We start from the raw sequence: 19,929 nt of genomic DNA on the forward strand, positions 1-19,929 counted from the left end.
ATGTACAAATACAAAAGTAAAACACAATGAATGAAGTTAGAAAAAATGAATATAACACAACACCTAAAGAGAAACAGAAGCAAACAATGTGTAGAAAGAGTCTGAACTCTGCAAAGATCATTGACACATTCATATGTCACATTAGATATTAAAGCAGAAGTAAGCGATCCGGTGGTTTTGGCTAACTTCCTGTCAGCCGATGGAGTTAGCAGTCCCTGCCCTCGTCCCTACGTCACCACATTCACGCGCATCCCTTGGCTGCACACACAGAGAGGACCGCCCCTTTATGCCGTTCTCTCTCCTCATTGGATAAAGGTTGTAGGATACAAGGAAAGTTTTTTCCTCGGCTTACAGCAGAGCAGAGTGACTGACAGACCCGTGTTTCAGACCAAACACTCCATAGAAGTGATTGCTGTCGGAAGATAGAACTATTTAAGACTTATATTAACACAAATATTCCGCTTACTTCTGCTTTAAATAACCAGTGGAGCCGTGGCTAAAGAAGTTTTAAATGGATCAATAAAACTTTACATTTGAAATATGACTAGTGATGATCAGCTGAAACAGGAATGATGTGTTTAAATCTCCTTGTACCAATAATAATTTTGGCTGCTGCTTATGACAGATGAATGTAGCCAGGGTGTATGAAGTAAGGCTAAACAATGCTCTTTACTTATGGTTAAAGCAGAAGTAAGCGGAATGTTTGTGTTAATAAGTCTTAAATAGTTATATCTTCCGACAGCAATCACTTATATGGGAATGGCTAGTGGCTACGTCATCACATTCTAAAACATCACTTCCGTGTCCAATCACAGGATATTCAGTATAGAAACAATAGGCAGAGCCGGGTCAAAACACCACAGCAGCTTTCATTTATGAATAAATAAACATATATATTCATGCATATGAATTCAATGCACAATATATTTTTTTTTTACCGTAAAAAAAAAAAAAAAAAGGGAGAGAGAGAGAGAAGATGAACGTAACGTGGGACTAAAGTAACAAAGTGATTTTCTCCGAGCACATATGTCTAACTTTGTCAGCATGTACATCATCCTGACAGACAAAAAAATCTTGAGGTTACGTCTGACTTTGACCGAGTTACATTCAAGAACCAGCTGTTTTCAATGACTGAGAGTCAGTTCACTCTGTGATTTATTTTGATCGATCAGCTGTGTCATAGATGGTTAGACAGATTAGTCCTAACACATCCTAAAGTTTGACTTGTCAGAGTTTTTCAGTATAGAAGCAGCTCAGGTTTAAGTGTCGGGAGTCACTGTGGGGACGAAGGAAACAGAGCAAGTTAACCTTGTCCCTCTCACAGTCTCTGCACATTAATGAGCCTGTCTGTCACCATGCCGTACCGCGGTCACCGTGATGTGTTAACGTTACAGGATTAATTAAAACACACAACGTAAACAATGCGACCGTATACATGTGTAAATACTACCGGAGGAGGCCAGTGAGCCAGTGGATCGCGGTGGTCCAGTCACGGAGGCTCCCCTAAGTTAGCTAGTAGCTAGCGCTACACGTTAGCTCATATAACGTCTCTATGTAACTTATAAATGATTGTGTGTGTGCGTGTGTGTGTGTGTTTTGGGGGGGCATCACTGAAGAACATGCATTGCTGTATACGTTAGCAGCAGGAGTTGGACACGGAAGTGACTCGTGACGTCACACTAGCCATTCCCATAGAGTGTTTGGTCTGAAACACGGGTCCGTCAGTCACTCTGCTCTGCTGTAAGCTGAGGAGAAAACTTTCCTTGTATCCTACAACCTTTATCCAATGAGGAGAGAGAACGGCATAAAGGGGCGGTCCTCTCTGTGTGTGCAGCCAAGGGATGCACGTGAATGTGGTGACGTAGGGACGAGGGCGGGGACTGCTAACTCCATCGGCTGACAGGAAGTTAGCCAAAACCACCGGATCACTTACTTCTGCTTTAAGTTTGCACAAGCTGAGATCTGCTCAGGGTGGTTCACCACTACTACTACTACTACTTACTTCAGTTGTAATGGAAACACAACCAAACCGAGCCGAGCCGTATCGAGCCGAGCCGTGCTAGTGGAAATGCGCCATATGTCCAATAGTACACTGAAGGACCAGGTTGAGGAGTTAGCAGCGTATAGTCAGGAGCAGGTCATTGGTGACCTTAAACACCTTGAGCAGGCTCTGTTTTTCATTATTCCTAAACAATGTCCACCAATTGCTGTGGCTCTGGCAAACAGGCTCATCCATGAGAACTGACGTCAACCATAGCAACAGAGTCAGACTGGAAGTCTCCTCTGTTCATTTACTAAAAGTAATTTACCATTTTTGAATGGTTCTTAGGAGAAAACCCAGTGGTGAGATAAAATGTTTTGTGCATTTGGGCCCAGGTCTCTTTAGAAAGGGCTGGACTCAGTTATATTTAAACGATGAGAGAACAAACCCAGAGACAATGGAGTTATTTATAGTGGTGGGGGATCTGGGACCAACTGTTTGAAACACCTCCTTAAAGACAGATGTGGGAATAGTGTCTGGTTGGGCAGGATGAGGAGGGTATTTGAGTATTTCAGCATGGGAATCATGCAAAGCCCAGGGAACAGGATGAAGAAGTGGAGCGTTTAGAACCACACAAACATCAATTAGCTCCATGCTGTGGAGAGTCAGAGCCAGACCAGAGTGAGACCCTCACAGTGACCGGTCACATTTACAGGCTGTGTGAAATCAATGACTCAATAGTCCTGGGTCCTTGCTATCAGTGGTGGACAGTAACATATCCAGAGGATTTGTACTTTACTTGAGTATTAGACTTCTTTGGTACTTATTACTCCTACTTGAATACATTTCCAAGACAAATATTTTTACTTTTACTCAAGTTCATTTCTAGGAAGGCTGAAAAGTACTCATTACTTTCAGGTCTGCTCTTTTTTTTCCCTTTTTTTCTAAAATCCTATTGGACACAAGCTGTGTTTGTCAAAGAAGGAAACGCTAACCCCTAAAAGCAGCACATCAGTGCAGCTGGTTTCAAAGAGTTCATTCTCAGAAACAAGAGTTAAAGCAGAAGTAAGTGATATATTTGTGTTAATATAAGTCTTAAATAGTTATATCTTCCGACAGCAATCACTTACATAGAGTGTTTGGACTGAAACACGGGTCTGTCAGTCCCTCTGCTCTGCTCTGAGCCGAAGAGAAAACATTTATCGTATCCTACAGTTTTTATCCAATGAGGAGAGAGAACGGCATGCAGGGCTGTGTGTGCAGCCAAGGGACGCCGTGAATGTGGTGACGTAGCGACGAGGACTGTTATGGTGCGTTCAAGGAAACTCGTATTTTTCCGACCGTGAAGTGGTACCAGTTCGATCTGGTACGAGTTCACCGGTCAGAAGTTACGAGTGGCCGTTATAGTGACTTTCACCGGTAAAACAGGTCGGAAAAACACGAGTGGGTTGCCTGAAACGCTACAAAGTCGTAAGTTGTGACTTGAAGCTGTAATTTACGATTTCAAAAGCCTGCCTGGAACGCAGCATTAGTAAAAACGACCGGACCACTTACTTCTGCTTTAAAAGGTCCTTAAATCCATTTAGAAAAAAATATAGTCATTCATTGATGTGAAAAATAAGAAATTTACACCTACTCTTACTTTTACTTAAAGTAAATTTAAAAGAATGTACTTTTAGATACTTAAGTACCTTTAAAAGCAAGTACTTTTTTACTCGTACTCGAGTAACATGTCGACTGAGCTACTTTTACTTGTAATGGAGTAAATTTTGACCAGTAGTATTTGTACTCTTACTCAAGTACTGGGGTCGAGTACTGTCCATCTCTGCTTGCTATTGATTTTAAAAAAAATCTAAAAACCTCTGCAGTGATAAAAAATTTCAAAAGAGAAGTGAGAGCATTCACGATTCTTCTTATGAAACCTGACAAGCTGTCTGCCCCTGTCCTCAGGTCCCAGTCTGTGAGACTGGGGGTGGAGGAGGGGGGTGGGGGTGTGTGTGTGTGGGGGGGGGGGTGGTATCAATAAGTGGATCATTTTCCTCCATGGTCTCAGTGATCACACAAAATAACTGTGTGTTATGTGACACAAAAAAGTCTGGACAGATTCGAGTCCTATCATTCAGAGATCTGACATTTAAAGGAGACTTTCTAACAGAGGGAGTGTCAGGTGGAGCGCCGAGAGATGGACATGTGACGAGACCAGACTGAACAGGACCCAGGACGGGTTTACACTTAAGACGATGCCATTTGAATGACTGACAGCTGAGTGGGTTTGGTTCCTAGAACTTGTGGCTGTGTGGTTGTTGAACAACACAGGAACAGCAGAGGGACTGTCTGTGGTAGGAGCCTGCAGGGAAGTATATAGATAGATACTTTATTAATCATGAGGGGAATTCAGTAGATTACACATAAAACACACCAAATATAAAAAAACCAAAAGAATAAACAAAAGCAATAAGGGTAAAGAACGGAATAAAAATAGGTAGAAATAACAGAACAGAAAAAAACACCTGCACAGTAATAAATCAAGAGGTAATGTGTAACATCATTTGCAGAGAAATAACTGTGTTATTTTATCTTATGAAATTATATATATGCACAATGGATGGAGCTGTATGAAATTATGTCAGTTTAATAAGTCAGGTAATTGTCCCTCAGCTCTGACACCAATCACTTCAGTCCATGTCTGGACAGATTGATGTCACTCCATCTGTGTTAATGCTTTGTAAAATCCTGCTGCTCCTCAGTGATTTAGTCCATTTTGATAAATGAGAAATGACAGGGTATGGTCTGCAATGTAATGTGGCTCACTGTTAAATAAGTTCTGTAACGTCCACCGCAAATTATGTTTATAAATTTTAAGGGGAAAAAAAAATCCTAACCCAGAACCTCCCAGGGAATCATCACAACCTGTCACTGTCGTCTGTATCAGACAGTAACTGAACCAGCATGTTAATGGGCTTTTTTGTGTGCCATATTATGTAGTTCCTGAACGTGTCTAAATGTTGGTCTCATATGTGTCTTTTGAGATTTCACACTGAGCTGAAAAAAAAAATCAAAATTGTTGCTCACAGTCACAGAGTGCAAACAGTCAGTTGCTCTGTGTTTAAATGACAGGTTCACAGACACACTCTGGGTAATTGCAGCTGTACTTGTGACTAGAGTGGGGGTGAAGTCCTGAACACATACAGAGGCTGTAATGTGCTGTAGATCTAAAGTGATAAAATTGCCATTCATACTCTGAGGCAGGTTGTTTTAAATCATCTCACCCCCTCACATGAATCCAGTCCAGATGAGGCTAAAGGTTTCTTTCCTCTTTTGTTCTGACAGGGATTTTGCTTTATCAGCACGCCTCATCCTCATCCTCATCCTCTCTCTTCTTCCTCCTCCTTCTTTGTTTCAGGTCTGGTATCCAGACTCTGCCTCACAACGCCAAGGTCCACTACAACTTTGCCAACTTCCTGAAAGACAGCGGCCGGCACCAGGAGGCCATTCACCACTACACCACCGCCCTCAGGTCTGACACCACACTAAACCAGAGCCGCCTCTAACTCCGTGTGTGCACAGGAGGTGTAGCATAAGACTGCAAACATAGTCTGGGGCCGTGTTCACAGTAAAACACAAGCTGGTGCTCAGTGACTATCAACATGAATTGATTAAAATAGAGTCAGAAAAATGACTGAAAGCACTTCCTGTGTAGACATGTTGTGGGAGAGCTGCTTGAACTCTACAGAGCCTCTTTACTGCTTTAAACCTCTTTCTGCTGCTGATGTTTAGCCTTGTGGTTGTGCAAATTCAAGTTGTGGCGAACCACTTAACTCTGCTACAGTCTACATATTAATATTATACACTTGTCCACCCACTAAGTACAGCTCCATTTGAGTCAGAGTATAGATCAAATATTGTCCAGATTTTATTTAGATTCTTATTTCAGCTATGATCATGACTACAACACAGTTCCACAGTCATTTACCAAACCTAATGACTCAGAAACAACCCAGCAAATGAACTGACTCCACACAACCACAATAAAAAGCTTGTAGTATATACAAAAACATACTAAAGTGAAAATCTACTGCAATGGCAATAAAGACCCAGTTGATTCAACATAAAGAAAACCAAGACTGTCAAGTAAACGAGAAGGCGAAGAGAAGAATCTGTGTTTAATTGAAGGAAGTGTTGACACATACATAAATTTCAGTTATGTTTCAAGGGAGCGGAGACAACTGGAGTTGGAGGATTGGAGTGAAACATACAGACGTGTGTCGTCTGCATAACAATGAGGTCTGATGGAGACGAGTATAGATTGACAAAAATAGGCGTTGTTCCTCCTACATAATTTATTTTTTAGTTAACATGCCCCCAAATCTGACAAAACAGCGACTGAGCTCTGGCACAGCTCTGACTGCATGTGGCATCAGAGAAGTGGATTTGCTGTAGATGCAGCATCAACAAGGGAAAAAAAACAACCTAATCTATTTACACACCTTTAACTGCAGCAGCAACACAACACATCACAACAACATCAGCGGTGTAAGAGTTGGCTGGGTTGGCTTTCTGCTGTGATGAACACAGTGTGCTCTATCGCAGTTTCCAAAATAGACGAAAGTTCATTCCACTGAAATCTCTGCTTCAAAACAACAGAACAAGTGGAGATGTGGTTAGTCAAAGGTACAATATTTGTTGTTTAGAAAACATGTAGTTTTCTCTACTCAAAACTTAAAGGGATAGTTCAACATTTTTGGCAAATTGGCCCATTGCCATAATCCCTATATACAGTAGGAGTAGGTTTGTTAGCTTTAATTGTCAGTGCAAGCTATTTTTAGAACAGTGGAGCAGAGCCGCGAGCTGCTCAGAGCTACACTATGGAGGCTAATGGGATTTCTTGGTTTCCCTCATACAACTCATCTAATACACAATCCAACAACTCCAAAACGCTCTGGTGGACAAGTTGTGACCTGCACATTCACCACGCTATGAGATAATAACGGAACGTTATGAAATGGAGTTGTTTTCGCAGATGCAGAGACTGCTTGCTGAAAAACTGCCGCCGAAGGGAACACGCATGAGCAGTTTTGCATGAATTTACCTTGGATTTGCCAAAATGTTGAACTATCCCTTTAACTACACTCTATTACTGTCCACATTAGTTATTTTAATCTTTTTGCCGAGAACACATTGGACGTCTCCGAAATCAAAACCATTAGGTGTCGTTAGTTGTTGGTCCTCTGATGGTAATGTTTAGTGTGTTCACAGAACTGAAGGAAGAACAACACTGATCTTAAAGCGCAGTCAAAAGTATTTACATTTCCAAAGTAAAATCAGTTATTGCAGTTTGACACCGTTACATCACCGTTGCTTGAGGCTGTCACATCCAATGCATGTCAGCATCTATTTGCATGAAAACCTCCTATGTCCTCAACACTGGCAGCGAGAGAGATTTACACACCACACACTCCATGTCAGAAATCTCCCTTTGTCTTTATGGATTTGCATAAAATGTTCAGTGCGACAGAACAGCTGCAAAGTGATAGTGACATATGGAGTTTGCATGAACTGTAAATAAAAAACTAACTTATATGACACTTACATTTAAATGAGTTCAGTTTAAATGCAGTTAAATACACTTATTTTTGACACAAAGAGCTCTATACTTCTACATTATATCAATGCATCTACCATGTAGAGAAAGTTTGCATGTGATGTAATATTAATTATCTGATTTTTTACAGTAAAGTTGCATTTGTGAGTAGCATTTTCATAAAATCTTCTTTTTGGCATGGGTTCTTTTTCTTGAGATAGAAATTCCACGTCACTACACTTTGTATAAGCTGCCCTGTGAGTGTAGAGACAGCGTGTTCTCTGTAACATCTGAATAAAAAATTCTGCACATGATCTGCAAACAGATTGAGATTTCAGTCAGGACAGATTTATTTGTCCGTGTCAGGGGAATTGTGTGCAGTAGCTTGTTGTTGCCTCTGTTTCCTACTCTGTTGAATGAGCATTGTGGGCCTTGTCAACAGAGTTGTGCTGCTACAGACAGGTCGGCTTCACCAGGGGAAGTAGCCTGCAGTGAGCTTGAAGCAGTTTGTCCCGAGTGTGGAAGTGAAGGCGTGCACCGGAAGACTCTTTATGTGTCGAAAAGATACAGGGAAGGTTTGCAGCCAGTTGTGCAAACAGTAGCACAAGTTTTTTTTTTTTTTTAAGTATATTTTTGGGATTTTTTTTGCCTTTAATTGACAGGACAGTTGAGAGAGTGACAGGAAATGGGAGGCAGAGAGAGAGGGATTGACACGCAGGATAGGGCCACTCGACACGGGAAGTCCCATACGTAAGTTGATTCGTGAAATATATGAAAAAGAAAATCATAATGGAACCTCTGTGGAAACTGAAGACCAAGTCAACATCTTGAAGTCATTGATGTGTTCAGAAATGGCTTGGGAATTCCTGAACATTGTCCTGCTGAAAAAGGACATTGCCATAAGGGAATACCCTTTTCCACATCAGAGTGTACTTGATCTGCTGCAATGTTATAGTAGGAATTGTCAATGTAACATCAGTGTCAAAGTAACCCTAACCTCCTAGAGCTGAACATTGCTCACAATGCTTCCATGGTCCTCCGTCTTCAGCTGTCCACATAATCTAAGGGCGTATTCACACCAGGAAAGTCCGATAGTTCACTTGCTTTGGTGCGGACAAAATTTTTTTTTACTTGGTGCGGTTTCTATTCACATTGCATTTTTTCACAAGCGGATCAACTTTTTTAAACAAAAGCACGTGTGTCCCACAGTCGCTCAATCATTGGATAAAAATTATCAGCGGGATCTTCCACGAAAAGTAGGCTAGACAATGGAGGTCATGAATGCGTTTCTTGCTGCCCTTTTCCAGTTGCATCTGTCCTGTGCTTATTCATCACTTGAGGCTATGTGGTCGTTATGCAGCAGTCCCTGTGAAGGATGGTCAGACAACAAACACACAGACGTCTGCATGTGCGTCTGAAGGATGGTGCGCTAAAAAAAGAAAAAAAGGACGGCACAGCAAAAAACAAAACAAAAAACCTAATCATTCTCTCAGGATGCCACGTTGCCGATCGGCATAAGCCTAGTCACATTTATTTCTGTTAACGGTTATTAATCGGATAACGACTTTCTGTTATCAGTTAAAAAATAATATTAAGAATGTGCATCCTTAACGGCGACGGGTGCGTCCTCTCCAGCATCTGATAAATGTTTTCCACTGACCAAATATCAAGGAGGCAGCGTGTCTATCTGTGCTCCATGTTGACCCACGGCTCATTGTTGATCATTTCCACATTTTTTGACAACAACGGAAGCCTATTGAATGAAAAGGCGCTTAGATTTTGCATTTGGTTCGGGAAAGGTTCGGTTTGCATTCACACCGGACGCGAATCGCACCAGGGTTCGTTTGGGACTCTGGTGCAGACCAAACAAGTGAACCGAGTCCCAGCTGCAGAGGTGGTCTCGGTTCACTTGTTTGATCCGCACCAGAGTCCGGTACATAGTGCGAATTACAGGGGGGTTTGGGGGGGTTTGACCCCCCTAATTACGACTGCGACCCCCCTAAAAGAGGTACAAATAACAGATAGGGGGGGTTGAAACATTTATCTTTCTTATTAGTAATCATAAATACTACAATATACAGTATTTCCATAGTCATGCCAGGAAGATGCTTGTAGTAAAATTTCAAACACCCCTAGTGGACTAAACCATTTCATTGCCTGAATCTGCGTGTGTCACTATGAACCCGAGATACCGGGACTGAGTCCAGGTGTTTCATTCCTGTGTGGAGTTTAACATGTGAACTCGAGAATAGATCTTAAGAACCAGAACCAGCAGGTCCACGGACAGTCCTGGAAGAACTTTTACCTGAACCAGAACCAGAACCTGAGCCAGAATCTGAACCAGAATCTGGACCTAAATCAGAACCTGAACCAGAACCAGAACCGGGGACTGAGGCCAGGAGTTTTGTTCCTGTGTGTAGTTTAACATGTGAACACGAGATACCGGGAATGAGTCCAGGTGCGCTGTGTAAAATGTTGACCCCCCCAATTGTCATTGTATAATTCGCACTCTGGTCCGGTAGTTTGTATTCACACCTCCCCAAAAAGTCCGCACCAGAGGAAAAGTCCGTTTCAAGCGGACCAAACGAGCCTGGTGTGAATACGCCCTAAAAGACAGTCTGTCTTTCATGGGATCATCTGGACTATCCTTTGGTTCCCTCCCACATCAATGAGTCTTGGGTGCCTAAGACCTTGTCATAGTTTGAATGGCTCTCCCTCCTTAAACCACTTTTGTTTGGTACAATCCACATGAGACCATAACACCCAGCCAGACCTCCATCACAACCTGCTTCTTGTCAAAGTTGTTCAGATCCTCACGCTTAAGCATTTTACTTCTCCCATCACATCAGCCTCGAGGACTAAATGTTCACTTGCTGCCTAATACATCCCACCCACTGACAGGTGCCATAGTAACAAGATAATCAGTGTTATTCACTTCACCTGTCAGTGGTCATACTGTTATGGCTGATTGGCGTGTGTGTGGCAGCGTGTGTTTTATGCCAGAGTTGAAGCAGATTGAGTAATGGCAGCGTCACATGGTGTGTGTGTGCATGTGTGTGGCCCCTCTCTTGTATGAAAACACTCTCACACATCAGTAACTTCTGCCACATGATGTTGCTTATTAGTTTCATCACTTAAAGCCCCAGTATGTAGGAATTCCCCCCATCTAGCGGTGTAGTTGCATATCTGAACGTATTCTTGATGTTGCATTCATGTGAAATGGGGCAGACGTCAGACAGACAACAGACGCTGCATGTAACAGGATAAACAAGCCTCTATGTAAACAAGTGGTCCGCCAGCACGAGGCAAAACAATACAGGCGTGACAATATGTTGTCATGGTGATGTGGTATTGTTTACCTGACCCACGTTTTACCGTCTTTCTCTCGTCGAGTAAAATGACATCCGGTTGGTTTGCCGGCGGCCGTCTGCCTGACTGCACCTGAATGCAACACCAGTGCCTCCGTCCTTCCATCCTCACACTACACAGTGGTGACAGTTTTAACAGGCGCTACCTGGAAAACTTTCTCCCCGAGCCGACAGCTCCGCTGAGTTTCTATGGTTACCTACGGTCACGCTGCCACTCAACGTAAAAAATGGCGATGCAACATGGCCGCCTTTTTACGTTTTTATTTTTTTTAAAAAACGTTTTTATTTCAAACATAAATGTGGAAATGGAAAAATATAGAAAATGTAATCAACCAAAGATTTTGCGACCCCCATGTAGTACCTCTGCAGACCCCCTAGGGGTCACGGACCCCCTGTTGAAGAGCTCTGACTTGAAGGGTTCAGTGAAGTAGTAACAACATGGACCTGAGCAACATGATCCATGTCTAGTAGAGGTACCCTAAAGGTCTAATAAAAAAGTTATAACTCTTTTGTTTGATAAAGGTTTGCATGGAACAGGAACTAATGGGAGTGAGAGGGTAGAGAAGTCAGAAACAGACTAACAGTATAACAAAACTATAGAGCAACACCAGACTGGCACGCCAAGGCTGAGTAGTGTTGAACAGATTTGTCTTTTTAATTATTTATATCACATGAACTATTTCATGAACTAGATAGTTTTTATTTATAACTCCAAGTAAAAGACGTGTAGAATTTGACCTTTACAGGAAGAAAAATGGGTCCAGCGCTGTAAAAGTAGGTTAGAAGCATTTCTGACATACAGTTGGCTCATGATACATTGACAGGAACTCAAGGTCAGCGCATGTAAAATAAGGCATCTGTGGTTCACCGTCTGAAACCACGCACCAACCATTTGCTGGCTTTTATCCAGTGTACCACACTGTGCTGTACCTGTACTGTTTATTTTTAGTGGTTGGCTCCGGTGGGAATTTAAAGAATGACAGCATTAAGGAGCCATCCTTACAGCAATTTGAATTACTTTATTATTTTAGGGATACATTTTGAGAGAAAGTTGTTATAAATTAAATGGATATAATACAAGGCATACAGCTTGGGATGCTTGCTCTTGTGAATGTCATGTTTTCATCCTGGATCTTGACTGTTTAATGTGGCTGATATCTGTTTGTGGTCTTCAGTTAAACGATGTTACAGGAGAAAGAGTGGCATTTTTCACTTGGTAATCAACTAATTAATTATAAGAATCATTGATGAAAATGTGTCTCTTGGTGGTTATTCAATTAGAGTTCGAACAGTTAGCTTTATTTAAACCAAATCAATGAAAACCTCTCATTTTTATGCTTTGATGCCTTAACTGTTACTGAGAGAATTCCCTAAATACTCCCACTGAAGATTCTTACTTTTAGCATCAAAGCTTCACATACTGTATGATAAATATATGATATCTCATTTGGATGTTGCAGTTGCAGGTGTTTTTTTTTTAGAAATGAAAGATCAGGTCTGTATTTATAATCTATAGGTTTAGGCAGAATAAACAACAAAAGTAATGCAGCTGCTATTTTTCTTTAGGTCCTTTTGGGTTTTAACCTTCTGGGTTCCATAGTACTGGTAATATAACAAGAAAAACATAATTTTTCTTCAAAAAAAAAATAATGTAGAGATATTGTTATTGATATTCTAAAAGTGATGTGTTTTTCTGTTTACACTATGGTGGCAGTGGGAGCTGAAGCCAATCCCAGCTGATAATGGGCAAAGGTGGAACCCCTGGACTCCCAGGTGAACCGACAAAAAGAGACAAACAACCTCATAGTCACACTTAGATACTTCAGAGTCTCCAATTAACCTCATGAGAGAACATGGAAAATACAATATTAGTTTACTTCCCTATATCTCAATGAGCTTCAAATCACTTTTTAGAGAGGAACTGATTATAATTGAAAAAACTTGAGTATATTAGGCTATATGTCTGTAATTTAAGACCTCACAGAGGAGCCTTTCTGTTGCTTGTCTTGTCTTTCTTCCAGGCTCCACATAGCAACAACAACCTCCACTAACAAGGTGCCTAGTTTGTAGCCCCGGAGGCAGAAGGCAGTGTAGGAAAGTAACAGAAATCCCTCAGCACTTTCTCCTGCTCATTAAACTTATTGCTGTGAGCTCCCAGTAATAACTAAATGTGACTCAGCCCCTCTCCTCTCCTCTCCCCTCCTCTCCTCTCCTCTCCTCTCCTGTCTGGCCCGTGGAGGCAGGACAGTAAAGCAATCATTTAAAGAGAGGGAAATCAAACTGGAATGGTCAAAAGGACAGGGTTTGGATTGTGAAGGGTGTAAATTACAGCCTTTGCTGAACATTTCTCAATTAGCTCCAGCTGAGTAAATCTGCCATGAGACAGTTGTCATTATATCATTTAAAATCAACAGCAGCCAACTAACTGCACTTCAATCAAGACTTTAATATGAAAAGGATTCATTGTTCAGCTTTAATCAGTGCTCATAATGGACTTTTATGTCACTCCATCCACAGTATTTCCAGCATCCACATCCCCAGACTCTAGATTCCTCCTCTTCATCACTTCATTTATCTCTTTACTCTCTCTCTGTCTTTCTTCCCCTCCACCTCTCCCTCTCCCTCCCCTCCTTCTTGCAGCAGCAGAGTTGAGTGCTGTCAGTATGTGGGAGCCTCAGCACAACAGCTCTCTGCTAATCCAGTTTTGCCGTCCTGCCAAACCCCAGCAGAGACCAGCAGCAGCTTTCATCCGGCTCCAAACCACATCCCAGCTCCTAATAACCCCAAACCCACCGGACCCCTCACTCTCCTTTTAATTAAACAGCCTCCGCTTCCTTTCTGCTCCTGCATTTATGACAGCGAGGCTTTAGAGACGCGAATGTCTGTCACCGACTGGCTGACCCCTCGGGCTGTTTTCTATGACATCATCAGGGGGTGTTTACAGACAGCGTTGCCAACTCGGCGCCTTTGTCACTAGATTGTCGTGATTATTCATGTATGAATATGCTAATTAGCGTGTTATGACATCCAGTGACACTATGACACTAATTTCAATTGCAAGTAGTTCTTTACAGCGGTTAGGCTGAACATGAAGCCAACACCATAAAAAAAACTGTAGATCCTTAAAGAGCCACATTTGGCTGACTCTAAAAGAGAGTCATTTCCCTTAGACTCCACTGTTAAAAGAGGTATAATTGAGGGCGTGGCCACAACAATAACCACTGTGTTCCCAAACAATGAATCTGCTGTTGTATCATGTTATGTTGGACTGTCAAAAGAGAAAAAAAAATTGATGAAGAGTATGTATTCTGAAGGTACCGGGGGCGGGACTAGATAAGCTTTTGCTTCTCCCGCTTTCCCTTTCGGCCATGTTGCTGTATTACTTAAACTAAGATGATGTGTGATGAAGTCTGATTAAACTAACATGTCTGAAATGAATAAATAAAAAAAAAACATTGAGTGACAGGTGGTGGGTGAGTGTATGCTTTCCACAAATTAGCATGCCTTGGCTCCACATTATGCCCCGCCTCTTTTTGGGGGTTGAGTCATTGACACTACCAAGATGGTGATATCGCTTTTGGTGACATCACAGAGGCTCCGCCCACTTAATACACAGTCAATGGCTTTCATCTGACAGAGATATGTTTGAATTCAGCACATTTCATTTCTAAACTTTATGAGTCCTCTTTTTTCTTCCTGTTGTAATGTGTCAGTTTCAGACTTAATACATCAACAAGAGTGAATCTTATCGTGATTTATTCATTATGTCCCCGTCTGTTTATTAATGTCATGTTATGATGTTATGTGTGTGTCAGTGCTCTGCCATATATCTCAAGTCTCTTAATTGAGCATTTCACTCCCGGGGGTCCTTCCCTTGCATCGTAGTCCCTCCTACTAAAGACACTAGGAGAGATGAAAGGAATGTCTGTGAACCATCATCTGAAGCCACATCCATTTTTAATGATGGCAGCACAGCTTGATCAGCTGTCATTCAGCCCCAGTACACGCATTACTACGGCTTTAAATGGCTTAAAACTGCCTATATGTCTGTGCTGTCCATATAATAAGGGTGTATCGTTACCAAAACCACCTACGCAGCTCTTGTTTTCTTTTCTGTCTTGCCGTGTTTTGCTGTAAAAAACAATCTGACAAAGCTGATGTGTTTGTGAAACAGCACGTTTATTAAAAAACTGCTTTCTATACTGTGTACAGATCAGTTGACCCGCAGGGTATAAATTAATGTCTCTCACCGCTCAGACAGACTGAGTTTATGTGACTGGCAGCAACATGTTTTCTTTTTAAGTAATTGCCTCAAACTTTATACATGTTCCATTTGTGAATTCACAAACAGCAAAATGAAATGACGCAGATGAGATCCAGATAATAGTTTCATCATCTGTAGAGTTGTCAGCCCTGTGGTGCTCAAGGGAAAGTGGAAATTAAGTAAATACATATAATATTAAACGACATAGTTTCTGACATTGGACATTTAAAACATGATTATTTCTTTTTGTGATCAACTTTTTTTTTTTTCTTCATTTCATTTCCATTCATCTATACCCCTTACTCCTCCCCTATCATGAGGGTAACATGAAATTATGAAAACCATTACATGAAAGAGAAAATAAATAAAATAAAATAAAATACACACATTGTAAATATAAATTCTCAGATACATTCAAGTAGCCTCAAAACAGAGTTTTAACTTCCTCAGCTGCCAATTCCAAATTCTGTATAGTTTCTGTCTTTGCCATTTGAACTCGGGCACTGGAGATTTCTAATAACAGAATTTCATAAAATGATACTTTCCACAGAGACACGTGAACACGTGACACGAAACATGATTATTTCTGAAAGACATCACACCCAGACATACATAGTTTAGTTTAGTTGAGTTACATTGAGTCATGTAGGTACCCATTATGATGCCTGTTGGATATGAGATGATCAGAGGCTTCTCCGGTACAGGTCATACGCATCTCCAGCCCTGACGTGTAGCTAAAGCTTAGAGAAGATGCGTGTGGCTTTGGAGCATAAGCGTGTGTCCACCAAAGTCACAGTAACCCTTCAGTCAATGAAGTTCTTACCAGGAGAACCGTCCGGTCAGCTTTCATCAGCGCTGGTGTCTCTCTGGTGTTTCCACCGCTGCTCTTCGCTCTGCACTGTGAACCTCCAACCCATTAAGACACGGAACAAGGTTACCATAGAAACAGTAAAGAGCTTTTCCACGGCTCCTGCCCCCGGGCGTCTCGTCAGGCCCCGTGTCACCATCATGGACTCTAACTATAAAAATGTATTCCAATTACACGGAGGCCTTTTGTAGCGGTGATGGAGAGTGGCAGTAAATGTCAGCAGAGAGGCTGCTGGCTGCAGCTTCCACACACTCGCCGCTGATTTATCTGCACCATTTGCTCTGAAGATAATCCTTATCACTGTGACAAGGCACTTAGTCCAATCATGATCATGTTATGGTTTGCCTCCATCTGGAAGTGTGGAGCCATCAGAGGTTCCTCAGCTGAACACAGTGTGACAGCGAAGCTCTGTTCCCGACTGGCTGCTAGAGATACGTTTCATGCCAAGGCCATCGGTCCATTATTAAACCAACAATGACTGCTTCAGCACTGCTCAGGCCCTCGGTGGAAGTAATTACCTGAATGAGTCACAGACTAATTGGATGAGTAAAACACTTATAATAAAGATTTTAAAAAAGGTCAGGATAACATGTGCTGATGCTAAAGAATCTACAGTTTTTTTTTCTCTCTCTAATGCCTGAATGATGGTCCCATCTGTCTTTTTTATGGCCACATCATTTTTAGCTAATTTAATTACATCACATAGTGTGAAGTGAATGGGTTCTATGTTTAAAAAAAGAGCTTTTCATGTTTGCCAGATATTTATAAGTGAAGATGCTGCTCTGTTTTGCTCACGTAAACCAGTCTTTAATAGTATCAGAACATGAATAACTTATACAGTGCGAGTCTGTTTATTCAAAGACGTGTCGGTGTGTTCAGGGGCATTTAATATGAATTAAATCCTTTCTTTTTCATACTGTTGCTGCTGGAAACCATAACAAGGGGGGCCACAACTTGTCCACGAGAGCGTTTTGGAGTTGTTGGATTGTGTATATGATAAGTTTGATGAGGGAAAACAAGAAATCCAATGAGCCTCCGTAGCGTAGCTCTGGCAGCTCATGGCTCTGCTCCGCCGTTCTAAAAACAGCTTGCACCGACAATTAAAGGTAACGAACCTACTGCTATGACTATAAGGATTATGGCAATGGGCCGATTTGCCAAAATGTTGAACTATCCCTTTAATGTAAAACATACTGATACAGCTTTAAATGAAGAATCAAACTCTTATGAAACAGCATCGGAGTCTCCAGCTAATCAATCCAGGCAGCTACAAGTGTAACATCAGAAATATTACACAGTCTTGAAAGTGGGCGGATGTTTTCTGAACTGATCTGTGTGAAGTCTAAATATAAATATCATTTAATGAATACATTTGACCTCTGCAGCTCAGATCCCTCCCACTGAAAAACTGTATTTGAATAATTAAATAGATCAAATAGTTTATTCATTTGATCTGTTTCGTTGCGCTCACAAAAAAAAGCTCAGTGTTTGAAGTTTGTTGTACATCTTTCTTTAGCAACATGGTGTTTAAACTGACAGGAACTACACACTCCTTATCTCCCTGTGGCTCTTTGATTTTTACAGGTAGAGTCAAGTGTATCTTTATCAACCACGATCTAACCGCTGTTTCCTCTCTCACCAGGTTATACCCCCGTCACGCCAGCGCCGTGAACAACCTCGGCACTCTGACACGCAGCCCGGAGGAGGCCGAGAGTTACTACAGGAAGGCTCTGGACATCAACCCTCAGCACAACCGAGCTCTATTCAACCTGGGAAACCTCCTCAAGTAAGATACAGTACCACCAAGCATCACTGTGAAATACCACAAACGCTGAAGACACTCAGCACAGCTGGAGCTGGATAATGTTGTCTTAGGAGCTTTTGAACAGTTTCTACTGTAAAGTTTTATTTTCTGAACTTTCCAAAAGAGCTCCCAAAATTATCAATGACCCTCACAGCTGGAGACCGTCTTAATTATCCAGCAGCAACTTCTTAACTGCAGCTAAAAAAACCTTTTCTCCCTGAGCTCCCAATTATAAGCATAACACAAGGAGAAAAAACATCTTTAATCATTCAATCATCTTTCCATTACCTCTGATTTCAATCAAAAGAAAAGCAATGGGGAGAGAGGAGGCACTTCACCGACTGCCTTAAAAAAGCAGAACATTTTGTCTGGCTCTGTGAAGGAGACCTGAGGGCTGTTTTTAACAAAGTAGTTATTTCACTAAATCAAGCCACTCTCCAGGACGCCATATTTCATAAAGGATCTCTAACATTAGTTGCTGTGGAAACCTGAACACCTGGTCTGACCCGATTTCAGGTCTAGCTTCACCACAGGCTGGACTAGAACCAGACTGGACCCTGTAGGGCTGACCTGACCCCGCATAGTCCACGGTTCCTTGAATCGATTCGGAGCAGTCTGATTCGACTGCCAACCTCGTCTTCAAATCGTTACAAAATGTGGTTATGAAAAAAGGGTCGTACCATTCTGACTGAATGGGGTTGTTCAACGCTGCTCAACATCTGATTTTACATAGAATTTCTTTCTTTTCTAATAATATAGCCTGTTTTGAGACAAACATCACAGCGGGTGCTCAACCTTTGCAGTGGGTGCACACACCCAGCTCTCTCTCTGTCTGTCTCTCCTGAAGAAAGTTGTTTCATTGCAATGGAGGGAAAATTGAATTTGGGCCAAAAGTTTTATTTACAAGATTAAACTGAGCGTCTCTGTCTATCAATCATGCAGCAGCTGTATATACACACTCACACACACACACATACAGCCACTACACACAAAAAACAGTGCTGTCCGTGGTGCTGTGTCACTTGAGCCCTTAAAGCAGAAGTAAGCAGAATGTTTGTGTTAATATAAGTCTTAAATAGTTATATCTTCCGACAGCAATCACTTATATAGAGTGTTTGGTCCGAAACACGGGTCTGTCAGACACTCTGCTCTGCTGTAAGCCGGGGAGAAAACTTCTTGTATACTTCCTTGTATCCTACAAGCTTTATCCAATGAGGAGAGAGAACGGCATGAAGGGCTGTGTGTGCAGCCAAAGGATGCGCGTGCATGTGGTGACGTAGGGACGAGGACCAATAGATCCATGACGAGGGCGGGGACTGCTAACTCCATCGGCTGACAAAAAGTTAGCCAAAACGACCGGATCGCTTACTTCTGCTTTAATTAAGATTTTACCTGTATAAATAAATGAATGAATGAATGTTCCACTTTACCGCTGCACCATGAACATGAGTCGGTAAATGTCACATCATCACATCTTGACATTTGCTGTATTGATTACACACAAGAAACAAGAGATTGGAACCCGTCTGTCATCTCATAGTGTGAACCACGTTCACATTTAGTCTCTTTAAATGTCACTTAATTGAACTTAAAGCAGCAGACACCCAGAAAACTGTTGGTACACCGAGAATTCAAACCACTCATTGTTGTCGTGAACTACAATGAGCAGGATGTTCAGAGCCTGAGCTCACTGTTGCCTAATGCTCTCTTTGATTTTCTTAATTGCTGCGGTTGTGTTTGTTTCTTGTTGTTTACTCTCTGCAGTGTAGGTTTAGACACTTGCTGCCGCAAGGCCGAGCCGATCCCTGAGCTGTTTAGCTGCTGTCAACGTGTCTGAAAGGAGGGACGTTTAGGGAACTCTTAATGAACTTGAAGAAGATACTGTTTGACTGGTTTTGCCATTGATAGAGACGGTAGAAACTAATCTCCTCGCAACCTCACATTGTTTAATGTGTATGTTCTGAAGCCATAGCAACAGCTTGCCAAAATGTAGGTGAAGCATTAAGTAAAAGTCTTATTTAAAAATGAGATTGCCCAGTGATCATCCACAACTACAACTGTCA

General features: G+C 41.7%; 1 protein-coding gene across 1 annotated transcript in view; it reads left to right on the top strand.

Moving 5' to 3' along the window:
- The window catches only part of tmtc1 (transmembrane O-mannosyltransferase targeting cadherins 1), a 200,838-nt gene that overhangs the window by 155,544 nt on the left and 25,365 nt on the right, over positions 1-19,929 (top strand). The window contains exons 10-11 of the mRNA XM_085768906.1: positions 5,385-5,498; positions 17,705-17,848. Coding sequence (XP_085625032.1) covers positions 5,385-5,498; positions 17,705-17,848 — 258 coding nt within the window. The remainder of the gene's footprint in view (positions 1-5,384; positions 5,499-17,704; positions 17,849-19,929) is intronic.

This window comes from Trachurus japonicus, chromosome 23, assembly GCF_045865225.1.
Source record: "Trachurus japonicus isolate A0001 chromosome 23, Traja_1.0".
Classification (NCBI taxonomy): Eukaryota; Metazoa; Chordata; class Actinopteri; order Carangiformes; family Carangidae; genus Trachurus; species Trachurus japonicus.